We start from the raw sequence: 12,379 nt of genomic DNA on the forward strand, positions 1-12,379 counted from the left end.
AAAATTCGCATGATTTTTAAATATCAAAATCAGAGCCAATCCAAAACGAACGCGCGTGCGACACTTTAAGCAAGCAAAAACCTTCCAACTGTTTTCTGCCGGCAAGCAACAGTCTTCAACTACCCCTAATTTATTTTCTTTTTTACTTTTTTTTTTTCTTCCTATCATTTTTACATTTCTGTCCCTCATCCCACCACGTGTCAGCACGTGAGCTTCGTGCGTGCATTATACCCTCACGAAGTTGCGCGCAACACTAAAATTCATTTATTTTTATTAAAATAATTGACAACATTCTCGTCCGACCAAAAATTTTAACTGAGATTAATGTGTTAAAATAATTTACTTAATTCAATTATAATAAAATAATAATAACATCTATTAAAAGTTTAGAGATTTATATAAATAAATAAAAAAATACACATAAATAAAGTGAGACATAACCCCACTAAAAGTGCGGGGCCATATTTCTTTAAATGTAAATATTTTAAAATTTCAATCTCCATTATTTAATTCATGTCGATTGGATGCAAGACATAGGATAGGACTAGTCTTCTCATCTTTACTTTCCGAACTAAGTTTTTTAATTTATGTAGAATTATGTCAATATACACCGCCCTATAATTTAAGGACCATCTGTTAATTATTGACAAGTCATAGGCACTATCTACCGATTCTATATCTCAACCACATTAAATCAAACAACATTTAAAAAGGTATTTGTCCATAAAGTGTAAAAATAATAATTTAAATAAGAGGTCTGAAAAGAATTGGTCCAAATAATATGTTAGTTGGAGAGGGAGGGGGTAAAAAAGAAATGATGAATATAGAAAAAAGTGGGTGGGGACTGATTTGTTTGATGTGATAAATAAACCCGTTTTCCACCCCCCACCCTGAAAATAATCAAACAATAATGATATCATATTAGGGTGACTAGACATATGTTTCCTCAATTAATGCTATGTGATCCTCTTTCCACGCATTCATATCTACTCCTCGATGGCGACATTTTTTTTTATTTTTCCACCGCCGCTGGATTATATTTCTCTCATTTTTGGAATTTTTTGAAATTTTTTTATAGCATTAAATATTTATTATTCCGAAAAATAGTACTAAGATTTCTTAACCAAACTAATAATTTAGAGACACAAATGTGGTCGAAGACAAGAGGCAAATACGGTCGGATGAGGAAGAAGAAAAAACCAAAGGATGGGAGACCTTATCCACATTCTTTTATTTATTTATTTATTTAAATGAATTTATTTTACCTCAATTATTATTATTATTTCCAAATTCTACGCTCCACAATGAAACGCCAGCGAATCAAATGCCCATCCCAACAAAATCATTGGTGGGCCATACCTGTCTTATACCCTCCCCACCATTTATTTTTATTATTTTTTTTCCACTCCAACCACACGTCTCTTATTATTATTATTATTTTGGGGATTTAAAACAAATATAATTAATTTAGATTCGGATATTTCAAATAAATAAAATTTTAAAAAAAGGAAATAGGGAAATAGGGGAGGTGTAATTTGGGAAATATGAAATGTAAGGGGAAGGTATAATGCGTGAATGTTTAGACATTATTGTCAATTAAAGAAAGCAAAATGAAGAAATCGTGTTACCTTTTCGAGTGTTTGGTTTTTGTTGGTTCCTCATACTATTTAGATGACCTAACTTGTCATCTCAACATTGCCGACACATGGTTTTTACTTTCTTTTTTCTTTTATTTAAAAAATATATATAATTAATTAAATAAATAAATGAAAGTAGCTACAAAGTCCACTCGAACAACCATATAGTATTGTAGTGAGGTAAAGGTGTAGATTATTGTTGATGAATCATATTCATAGCATAATTATAATTCTTTGAATAAAATTTAATTGTTGTCGTGTACCAACTTTTCTCTCTCTAAATTCTTCCCTTTATGATAATTATTATTCCAATAATGTCACCCTATTCTTAGTGCTCATCTCTTTCTGGCTAATCCCTTTGCACTGAAGAAAAAGGTAATAAATGGGTGAATTGAATTGATTTAATTTTGAAAAAAAATGATATAATAAAAAGAGGAAGAGATTGTTAAGCAAACATAGGCATGTCGACATGAATGGAATTGTGGAGATATTGGGCAACACATGGTGACATGATGATGGATGCTCATCTTCCAACCAGTGTCAAAGGGGGACATGGGGAAGATTAGACAGCCCATGTGATGATATATATATATATATATATATTTACTTTCCCACACACTCTCCAAAGGGAGCCGTCTTGATTCTGCTGCTCACTGGTTTTAAAAAGCTTGCCACTTAAAGGGAACATTCCGGACCAAATCATACCAAATACCAATTATATATACCAACCCATTTCAAGTTAATACATCAAGATCACAAAGATATAATTTTCGTTTAATTTGGTGAACAATTTAATTAAGCAACAAGTACGTGGTGCATAACATTTCTTAGAAGGGTGTGTTCTAGTAGATACATTTTAAAACTGTAAGATTTACGTTCATACGTAACATGTCAAATCAGACGATATCGGTTGGCAATAAATTTGAATGGTTACACATGGTATACAATACCTACTTTTGTTTTTGGGTTTAATAATGAGGGGATATCAGATAGTGGGGTACAAATGGTCAACCTATGTAAATAGCATTGATAAAAATTTAAAATTTCACCCAATGCCAAAGATTCGTCTGTCTCCTCATTCTTTCCTTTGATTATTAATCGCCCACCACCAACCCATTCCCTCCATTCCCATTTCTCTCTTCTTAAACGCCATCCCTCTCCTCAAAATCCCCACGCCATCGCTTCAAAAAACGCCTCCAAAACCTTCAACCTCAAGTCTTTATTCATATACCCAGATGGGTTTTGACGATCTTCCTAATACGGGTCTTCTATTGGGATTGGGGCTAACGCTTCAATCCAAGCCCGCCTGCCTTCCTCAAAAACCCAACAACCCTGTCGATTTGTTCAGTTTCCCCGCCGTCGAATCCGAGCCGTCCTTAACTTTGGGGCTTTCTACTACGGCTGACTTGTGTCGTCAACCGTCGCCTCACAGCACGGTTTCTTCCCTCTCTGGCGGAAGGGTCAAGCGTGAAAGAGACGTTTCCGGCGAGGATATTGAAGAAGAGAAAGCTTCTTCTCGGGTTAGTGATGAGGAGGAAGATGGGTCTAATGCTAGGAAGAAACTCAGGCTAACTAAAGAACAATCCGCCCTCTTGGAGGAGAGCTTCAAACTTCACTGCACTCTCAACCCTGTAAGTTTCTGATTATGAATTTAATTTGTTAATTAATTTTGATCTGAGCTAATTTGGGATTGATTTGATTTGATTTAATTACAGAAGCAAAAACAAGCCTTAGCCAGAGAGTTGAATCTTCGGCCTCGACAAGTTGAAGTTTGGTTCCAGAACAGAAGAGCCAGGTAATTAAACTACGAAATTACTCTGTTCCCCCAAAATTAAAGATGGGATTGGGAAGAAATTAAATCAGGGGGTGATGAATTTGCAGGACAAAGCTAAAGCAAACAGAGGTAGATTGCGAGTTTCTAAAGAGATGCTGCGAAACGCTAACAGACGAAAACAGAAGACTGCAAAAAGAGCTGCAAGAACTAAAAGCCCTGAAACTAACCAAGCCTCTGTTCATGCAAATGCCGGCGGCAACACTCACCATGTGCCCCTCCTGCGAGCGGATCGGCGGCGCCACCGCCACTGTTAACGGCAACGGGAATTCCAAGGCCGCATTTTCAATGGCTCCAAAGCCCCAGTTTTACAAACCCTTCACCAATCCCTCTGCTGCTTGCTAATGGAATTTGCCTAGCTAGGGAAAAAAAAAAAAAGAATTAGGTAATTAATCAAAGAGGAGAATCCCCAGAAACCCAGGATTTTTTGGTTGGGGCCTCGTTTAGTTCTAGTTGGTTCTATTAATTAAAAAAAAAACATAGTAACTACAAATCCAATTATTATGTCTCCTTATTTGATTTCATATGTTTGTACATAAACTAAATTAATGTTGTTATTGAAGAAAATATTTGTAATATGACGGCTTCTCTGAACTCCCTTTCTTCAATTTCATAATTATATTTCATTGATTCATATAAAGTGTAATGAATTATGATGAAAGAGTTGATGAAAACCTTAATCATATATTATAATTAATGCGTTGGAGAAGTCAAGCCATAGCGTTGGCACTGTAGTTAGTCAAAGGGGGGTGGCTAATTAGTAGATATGAAGATTTGATGTGATGATTGTGAGAGAGATACAGAGAGAGGCGTGTAAAGTAAGTAATGAATAGCATAAAGAAAAAAGAAAAGATTTTTATTTTATTTGAAGTCACGTGAGATGCTGGTGGAGCTTTTTGGCGACCAACAGTTCAATGCTCTGTTCTTTCACTTCGCTTTTGCCCAACTTTCCTGGAAAGATAAGACCCTGTTAGTTTCCTGGAACCTTCAGAACTCTGACCTGATATCCACTTTTCCATCCCTTTCAATTAATGAGTGACGACGCTGGGCCGAAAAGAGTGGATTGTGAGATCCTATTCGGTGTGGAATGACTGTTACGTAACTATTTGGTTGTATGTCTTTAAGAGGTGTGCACGTGGGTGGACTTCTTTGAGTTGTCCCGTCCCCTTGGACTACAGGGGATATGATATTGTTGTTTAGGAAGTGACGGTCAATTGGGGGTTTATAGTTTATGGTTTTTAGCGTAGAATTTGAAGGCGTCACGATGGAAAGTGGCACGAAATTGTGTTGTTGTGAGTATACAGGTTGAATTCAAAGGCATGCTATTCTATGGCTGACGCTGGCGGTGATCTTTTCAATTCTCCACCTTCTCATTACAGGGGAATGGTCTCTGCTTTCCTTTTCTCACGAACCAACTCCTTGCTCCGTTCCCATTGATCGTGTCCATGTAGTTTAAAAAAAAGCAATTTATTTGGGGCAAGCTGACACAGGACACTTGCCATCACATTGGTGTGTACAACCAATGATCTAGATACTTCATAATTAAGCAACAAAGTGGTATCCTGCAAGTCCAAACAAACTGCTGACTGGAAGCCTGGTGAGACCTACAGGTTGTACCATTCAACGAGATATGCCACAGGTAGCTCAACAAGGTTAACGAGGCCACCAGACGGGTCATAACAAGAACAAATCTGACTACCATAACCTATTTGAATACTAAAGTTCCGATAGATTGCACATAAATCTCGAGACTTCGTAATAATACTATGATATGAAGTTAAGGACTTGAGGCATATGTTGTTGGAGAAACGTAAACAAGATTGATTGCATTTATACACCTACAAACAAAAATTAAACAAAGAAACATAAAGATTTAGGTTGGAGAGAAAGAAATTCTCTCACATTCACTTGTGGTAGCTAATCACCATAACCAAAGTGTATATAAGTGTATCTCTCACGTTCTCACGTTACAAAGTCTCTCACACAAAGTTTCACCATATAAAAGGACAATGACTCCATATCTCAAAACAATGTTGGACAAGCCTTTACATAGACATAGTAATACTAATTCTCATATATGAATGAAAGCAACATCTAAATGACTACATGCAGAGTAGTCCTTAACGTTGTATCTCCTCAACACTTCGTGGCTTCTGCTACTGTATCCCTTTGTCGTTCGCTACTGCTGCTACCGTCTCCCTTGTCCATTCGCCACGACCGTTTCTCAACCGCCGCCAGTAGGTCCTCCAAGATTCTTGTGAGACTTTTAAGGTTTTGAAGTAATTTTCGTTCTGAGATTTGATTGTCGTTGTCGTGTCGTCTCCCTCATTCCATTTCGGTTAAATGAAACATATTTAAAACGCATTTTGTTGTTATATCTTATGGTTTTTGTCGACGTGGGATGATTGTTCTCCAAGTAATGATCGTCCTTTTGATTAAAATTTCTGACTCTGTTCGTTACACGAGACAGTTACCAGAGTTCTGGTCGGGAACAAGTAGGATGGCTGTTCCACCATGGAGTTAGCTGATGCGGGAATCAGACCATATAATCCTGAAATCTTGGAGAAAGCCTTACATTTGCATTGATGGGTTCAGAAAGATTCAATCTTTTAATATATTCCAAGCTTCCAAGGAAATATATTTTTATCATTAAAGATTGAAGTTCTTAAAGGCCTAAACAATCCAAGCCCAGGATGAAATAATGATGCTTTTGAAGGGCACGTCAGCAAGTGACAAATGACAGGCCAATTCACCGTAGCCAAAGCTTCTGTAGTCACTCTCTTGCTTGGGAAGAAGAAAGGATATGGATATGGCGTGATAAGGTGGGAGTGTTCAGAACAAAATCAGAACGAACTCACAAGAAAACCCAAATTCCAAAAGTTCAATTAAAAACCAGAAATGAAAGAGAGAGAAAATAAAAGGGAAACGAAAACGAAATCCCACTCGTACACAGCTGCCATTGCGCTGCTCACATCTGCTAATTTGTTCTGTTTAACTCTGTTTTTTAGGCTCTTCTTTCGAGTTCTGAGGAGCTCTGCAATTTTCGGTACTCTCTGCAATCTTTTTCCCTTTTCTTTTTCTTTTTGTCTTCCATGTTCCATCATCTCAAATATCATTCTCAGACTAAGATAGATTCAGAGGGAATTCATTTTATATGATATGCACGTACGAGCAGTATAGAGTGAAAAATCAGAAGCTAAGCTCACTTTTCTCTCCCCATCTCTCTGTTAGAACGAAAAGAAAAATGGGGTGTGAGTGCAACAACAATGGCGTCATTGGCCGCAGTAGAATCTTGTGTGCGACTCTTTCTTTTCTCTTTTTTCTGATTTTGGCATCGACCCGGATGAGATTCATGGCTGAAGGTAAATGGGTATCTCTTGAAACTTCAAAAAAGAGTCCGAAACCAAAATTCTTGAACTGAATTCTTGTGAATCGTTTTCCTTTGCAGGCAGATCTATTCCAAAGAGTGGCAAGGTCAGTCCACAAGGCCAGCCCTTTCCTCTCTTTTTGATTCATTTACTGTTTCTGAAAGCTTGATTGTTAAGAGAAATTTGGTTTTTGTTTTGGTGAATTGGGATAGACAGTGAGTGAAGATAAAGTGGTATTACGAGGACAAATTGGGTCAAGGCCTCCAAAATGTGAGAGAAGATGCAGCTGGTGTGCACACTGTGAGGCCATTCAAGTTCCTGCAAACCCACAAAAGTCTTCAACAATGAAGAACATAGCTTATGCTAGAGATGAAGCCTCAAATTACAAACCCATGAGCTGGAAATGCAAATGTGGGAGCTTAATCTTCAACCCTTAAGTAGATGATCATCATCAACTCTGTAAATTAGTGATTATATGATTGTTTCTTTCACTAAACACTCTCGAGATGTCTCTCTCTTTTGTTCTGACACTCTTGAGGGTTGAAAGCAGGCATTTGATGAAGAGAATTATGAACTGGGTTTCTTTCTAACATGCAACTACTTCGGATTCCTTCCATATCAGTTTCATCTTGAAACACTTAAAAGGGATAACTCATGAACAGTTTGATTAAGTATAGAAAAGTGGGTAAATTGAATGGGAGAGAGAGAGTGAATTTGATTCATTTGAAGGGTGGTGATTGGAATGAAGAGATCAGAAAAAGAGAGTGAAAGAAATGGCTTGTGATCATGGCAGACCAGACCCCACTGAGCTGTGCCTCTGCCTTCAAAACGTCGAGGTGTGCTTGGTGGGTATCCATTATCCCTCACCTTGTTCCTTTTAGGCTGCCTCGAAGAGTCCTTCTGTCTTGAACTTAAGTAATGGATTCACAGTCTTCGCTTTCATGGGTTAGGTTTCTATCATTGGATAGCAAGTATACTAAAGCCATCAATCTTTCTATTTTCTTTCTTTTTATGCAGACAAGACAACACAAGTGGTACTCGACTAAACCCAAATCTCTTAGATGCTTATAGGAAACACATATGTTCTCTAATAATGTTCCCTTTGTAAAAGCTTTGTCCTGTGCCTGTGTATGTAGCCTTTCTTGATTATGAAAAACAGCAACATTTTATGTGTATGTACTAATTAATGTGGAAGATGTAGAGACAAATTATTAGATTTGTATGTTGTGTTCCATCACAAAAGTTCGCATGAAGCGGTCGTGCTAAATAGTATGTGATCAAGTAAACTAATGGAATGATATGACATGGTATTTAATAGATACTACTTAGGCATAGATGATATGCACTTTAAAACGAATACAAGAGTGAGATCTTACATCGACTAAAGACGGGAACAAAACATTCCTTACAAGTGTGTAAACTTCTTCTTGTAGACCCGTTAAAACCACAAGACTGGTGGCATTACATAACGGCCAAAACGGACAATATCTACGGTTACAAAAAGAAAATACTATATACATACATTGTATCTTTTATACTCCATATATATTAGAAGCGTAGAACCTAAAGATGACGTTTTTAAGTGGGGAAAGTAAATTCAAATCTTAGGATCAAAAGGCAAGTATGCGAAATTTAAATAGATGAGCAACTTAAAAACAACTTAATATCACACCAAAAGTGATCTAAATTCAGAGAAACATCATCTCATGAAAAAAGTTGTACAAAAAAGGAAATCTAATCATAACCAATATAATATCTACTTCTTGTTTACTTAGAATTCTGTGTAAGTTCCTGATCTTTTAGGTCACTAGACGTATAATGAAGGTTGACATGAGTGCAGTTCATTCTCTAAGAAGTTAAACACAAATAAATGAACTAATAACTCTCTCATAAAAAGAGAATGTCGGTGCCAAAATCGAGAATAAAAATTGGAAAACTGAAAAGCTGGGACACAGGCTCAGCAACAGTGAAGGGGAGAAGAAAGGATTCTGATTCCCCATGGCTTATTTTTCAAGCTTTTTTGTGCTTTTGCATCGGTACTAAAAGCGTTGAAAACAACCCAACCACCATTCTTCTAAGCCCGCTTACCCATAATAATGTCTTTCTTCTTCTCCCCCACGGTCACAACTGATATCGCCATGATTCTCATCTCATAAATGAGAGAATCACTTTCCCAATCAGATGCCGTATATTGCCATCTTCCATGGCTGTTTCCACAAATTTCAGAGGAAAGAAAGCTCTCTTACAGATTGCCAAAATACTTGGCCACCGCACTGCACTGCACATGGCTGCTTCTTCTGCTGGACCCCTCTCTCCCTTTTGAGCGGTTGCTTTCTTAGCTGAAGACAAAACACATTTAATGGATGTTGCTCCACAATACCTGCATGTTTTAAAAAGAATGCAGTCTCAATTATGGCTCAGGGAAAGGAAGTCATCATTCAACCAAACCAAACCAAACACACACACCCGCCACTTTGATATCCACTGGCTTGTGTTGAAGACTAATCAGTTGGCGAATAAGAATGACATGTGATTTTTGTTAGGAATCACGAATCCGATGTATGATGTTGTCCACTTTGAGCATAGACTTTCATGGTTTTGCTTTTGATTTTCTCGAAAATGCCTCAAATCAATAGAGATGTATTCCTCGCTTATAAATTCGCTCTCGCCCTAAACGAATGAATTGACGGAGAGGAAACTTGGAAGGGTGGAGGCTCAATCCTCCTTCCCCATCCATTTTGATACTACTACCCAACAGGATGGATTTGCAACATTCCTTCCAGCTTCCCATTAAGCATCGGCCAAATTATGGCCATTACTTCTTCTCATTAAACCTAAAAGCATTCTTCCTCTGACAGTCTCCACGTGCAACCATGATCCACTACAAAGCCTTCTTCAACTCACCTCATCCAAAGTTCTCTTTTGCTACGGTCGATATGTACATACAGACAAGGACAAGTAATCTTATTTACGTGATATGTTTCCGACCTTAACATGTGAACTCCTTGATACTTGGTCTTCTGAAGGAGGTGGTCGCCCAAGATGGTCAAAGAGTACACTGCTCATGGAGAAAGAGGGTTTGTTGATGTCTTCACTTTTGAACATTAAAAAGAACGCAGAAACCAAGACAACTACCAATATTAACAAACTCTTAGCGGAACACTAAAACATTCATCTATTATTAACAAACGCTAGCTACCATACAGTGAAAGTCCATCAGAATAGAGAAGACGAAACTGTCTCCTGGGCTCCTGCGCGGCCTCAACTAACCAAGTATAGCTTGGAATTCTTAGACAAGGCCATTCAATCACTTCTGCTATTTATCTGCTGCAGATCTGAACTTTCGACCTACCGTACCCATATTCATATTCATCCCCAGGATCTCCATTTTTTGCTGCTTCTTTTTCCACCTTTTTTTTTTTGGGGGTGGGGTGCTAGTTGAGCCAATTGCTGAGTGAAATTGGGAAAGAAAAAGAGTGGCTAGCCCCTTGCACATAGAAAGCGTTCATTGTTTCAAATTCCACAAAAGGCAAAGAACCTTTCCTAGGTAAGAAAGTCAGACAGGCTAACAGAAAAGGTTGCACAGTTGCATGAACAAATAGCAGCAAACCCAGAAGGAAGAAGTCCTGTAAAGTTCCATTTCATTTTCGACAGCAGAAGTCGACGTAGGATGTTAGTTCTAGGGGATTCAAGCCAACCAAGAATCCTGCATTAAATAATAGGCAACAACAATAATAAAACATAATCTACTGATTAAGAGCTTTCCTTAGGAGCTCTTTGTTGATTGTACACAAAAAGTACGACTTCCTTTTGAACAACAGAAGATATGGATTAAGGATGTTCACTTTTTGTAGTTCATCTTAGAACCTGTAGTCAATAGAGGCACACAAATTTCAAGCCAGCCAAGAATACTATAATCAGGAACATTAATTCAGTCTACTAGATTAGCATCCCTCTCATATACCTAAGAGAGGGCCATGAGAGTGAAGGTCAGCATTGCAACTCCAAGAAGTTGAACTTGAATGAACGAAAAACCTTGTGGAAGCAAAACCTTGCATAAAGAAAAAGGAGCGGTCCTGATCTAGCAGGGGAAGAATAAATTAATATGTCGATAGTCTTCTTGTTCCAGAGTGTCATCGTAGATGGCTACTCAACTGCAATGGGCATTTTATTTGCATCAAGTTGCTGTTCATCGTTCAAAAACTTCAAATTCCAGACATATCCGGTCAAGAACGATCATTAAATAAGTTTTTCACTTTGAAATGGTTTCAATTTTTTTTCTACGAATCCTCTTGAGCAACTTCAAAAGATGCTACAGTTTCACATTCATGGAGCTACAAGCTCTCTGAACATCTGGATGTTCAAAAGGAGCTCACATAAACATACCCAGCCAAGAGCCTCTAAATTTATGCCATGCATTCTCCAGGAGGAACCTCAATATCAAAGAAAGATTGGAGCATAGCTGTCTATATTACTTAAGGCGGGTACCATCACAACCATAGCTGTCTATATTACTTAAGGCGGGTACCATCACAACCATTCATGATTATCTGAACAGCAGACACTAAAATCTTGATATCTAGACCAACTGATGGTAATTCCTTTGTCTAAATGATTTCACAACTATTCTTGTCTTCTGGGGTAAGGAATTTCTGTAATCTTAGTGAGCTGGGACGAGAGGATGTCTAATCTGACCCTTGGTATTATCATCTTTAATAAAAAATTGTATGCCTTAACAAAAAAACTTGAAAATAAAATGTAGACTGTCCTTTGCAATACACACTACTGAAGGAGGAGGAAAAACCCATAAATTCCCCCTCTTCAACTAGAAATAATGGGGAAGAAAATCAAATGAAAACAAACAAAAAGGTATGGTGGACTAAAGTCAAGATTAACCTTCGTAAAAAAGTAACAAGAGGGTCGGTTATAGTTATGGTGGAAACCGCAATGAAGAAGCACAAAACTTGGCCTAACAACAATTCTTGAGAACGTAGACATGGTATCAAACCTATCAGCAGAGAGATCAAACGCATAATGATTCGAGGAGATGGCAACTGACACAGTAAATTAGAAGGATCAGACAGAAGTGATGACATGAGCTCAATTTTATGCCAGCTACTAATTTCAGGCAGATCAACCTACAAAGTAATCCAGCTTTTATATCTTGCTCATATAAACTTCAGTGGACTAAAGTGACTGATGGCTAGATAAAAAAGCAATGCACAAATGAAATAATACTAATTTTGATCAAGATTATGCAAACATGGAAGTAGCATGGGGTCTACGTCAAATATATTGTCCCAACCACAAATAGCCCAATGCAGCATTTTTTGCTGGAAAATATAGAATCATTCGGCCTTTTTTCCCCAATATTTAAAACATCTCTATTTCTTGAATTTCAGCAAAGCAGACACAATTCTACAACATACAACAGGAGAAGCTAATGAAAGCATTTCCACAGTTACTTGAGCAATTGGGGCAGAAAAACCAAAACCATTGAAGTATGCATTAGATTACGAGTTTGTTCTAATCACAATCCTGCT

The 12,379-nt window shown here is 37.6% G+C and overlaps 2 protein-coding genes and 1 long non-coding RNA gene across 5 annotated transcripts; 2 read left to right on the forward strand and 1 right to left on the reverse strand.

The window, feature by feature from the left end:
* The first annotated feature begins 2,766 nt into the window (after positions 1 to 2,766).
* LOC111780923 (homeobox-leucine zipper protein HAT22-like) lies at positions 2,767 to 3,849 on the forward strand. Its single transcript, XM_023661280.2, has 3 exons — positions 2,767 to 3,268; positions 3,353 to 3,432; positions 3,519 to 3,849. Exons 1-3 carry the CDS (start codon positions 2,873 to 2,875, stop codon positions 3,811 to 3,813), a joined length of 771 nt encoding a protein of 256 aa, XP_023517048.2. The 5' UTR covers positions 2,767 to 2,872; the 3' UTR covers positions 3,814 to 3,849.
* Positions 3,850 to 5,890: 2,041 nt separating this feature from the next.
* LOC111781984 (EPIDERMAL PATTERNING FACTOR-like protein 2) lies at positions 5,891 to 7,403 on the forward strand. 3 transcript variants are annotated; one of them, XM_087119927.1, is made up of 4 exons: positions 5,891 to 6,514; positions 6,591 to 6,830; positions 6,917 to 6,942; positions 7,049 to 7,403. In XM_087119927.1, the coding sequence occupies exons 2-4, from the start codon at positions 6,623 to 6,625 to the stop codon at positions 7,271 to 7,273; spliced, it is 459 nt and encodes a 152-aa protein (XP_086976053.1). In that variant the 5' UTR covers positions 5,891 to 6,514; positions 6,591 to 6,622; the 3' UTR covers positions 7,274 to 7,403. The 3 variants fall into 3 exon arrangements, with proteins under 3 accessions (XP_086976053.1, XP_023518506.2, XP_023518504.2); XM_023662738.2 differs by having other exon boundaries at positions 5,892 to 6,514; positions 6,700 to 6,830; XM_023662736.2 differs by lacking the exon at positions 5,891 to 6,514 and having other exon boundaries at positions 6,521 to 6,830.
* Positions 7,404 to 8,613: 1,210 nt separating this feature from the next.
* On the reverse strand, positions 8,614 to 9,488 carry LOC147786713 (uncharacterized). The gene is made up of 2 exons (XR_015414336.1): positions 9,303 to 9,488; positions 8,614 to 9,216 (listed from the first exon to the last, which is right to left on the reverse strand). It is a non-coding gene; the product is annotated as an uncharacterized LOC147786713 (long non-coding RNA).
* Positions 9,489 to 12,379: the final 2,891 nt, after the last annotated feature.

Source organism: Cucurbita pepo, chromosome 19 (genome assembly GCF_057944985.1).
Source record: "Cucurbita pepo subsp. pepo isolate OVF chromosome 19, ASM5794498v1, whole genome shotgun sequence".
NCBI lineage: Eukaryota > Viridiplantae > Streptophyta > Magnoliopsida > Cucurbitales > Cucurbitaceae > Cucurbita > Cucurbita pepo.

What these genes read in the sequence shown, in the direction of transcription:
- LOC111780923 (XM_023661280.2), top strand. Translation starts at nt 2,873, where the DNA reads ATGGGTTTTGACGATCTTCCTAATACGGGTCTTCTATTGGGATTGGGG. An exon ending in TTCACTGCACTCTCAACCCT is followed by an intron (nt 3,269 to 3,352) that starts GTAAGTTTCTGA and finishes ATTTAATTACAG; the next exon opens with AAGCAAAAACAAGCCTTAGC. An exon ending in TTCCAGAACAGAAGAGCCAG is followed by an intron (nt 3,433 to 3,518) that starts GTAATTAAACTA and finishes ATGAATTTGCAG; the next exon opens with GACAAAGCTAAAGCAAACAG.
- LOC111781984 (XM_087119927.1), top strand. Translation starts at nt 6,623, where the DNA reads ATGATATGCACGTACGAGCAGTATAGAGTGAAAAATCAGAAGCTAAGC. An exon ending in GATGAGATTCATGGCTGAAG is followed by an intron (nt 6,831 to 6,916) that starts GTAAATGGGTAT and finishes TTTCCTTTGCAG; the next exon opens with GCAGATCTATTCCAAAGAGT. An exon ending in CTATTCCAAAGAGTGGCAAG is followed by an intron (nt 6,943 to 7,048) that starts GTCAGTCCACAA and finishes GAATTGGGATAG; the next exon opens with ACAGTGAGTGAAGATAAAGT.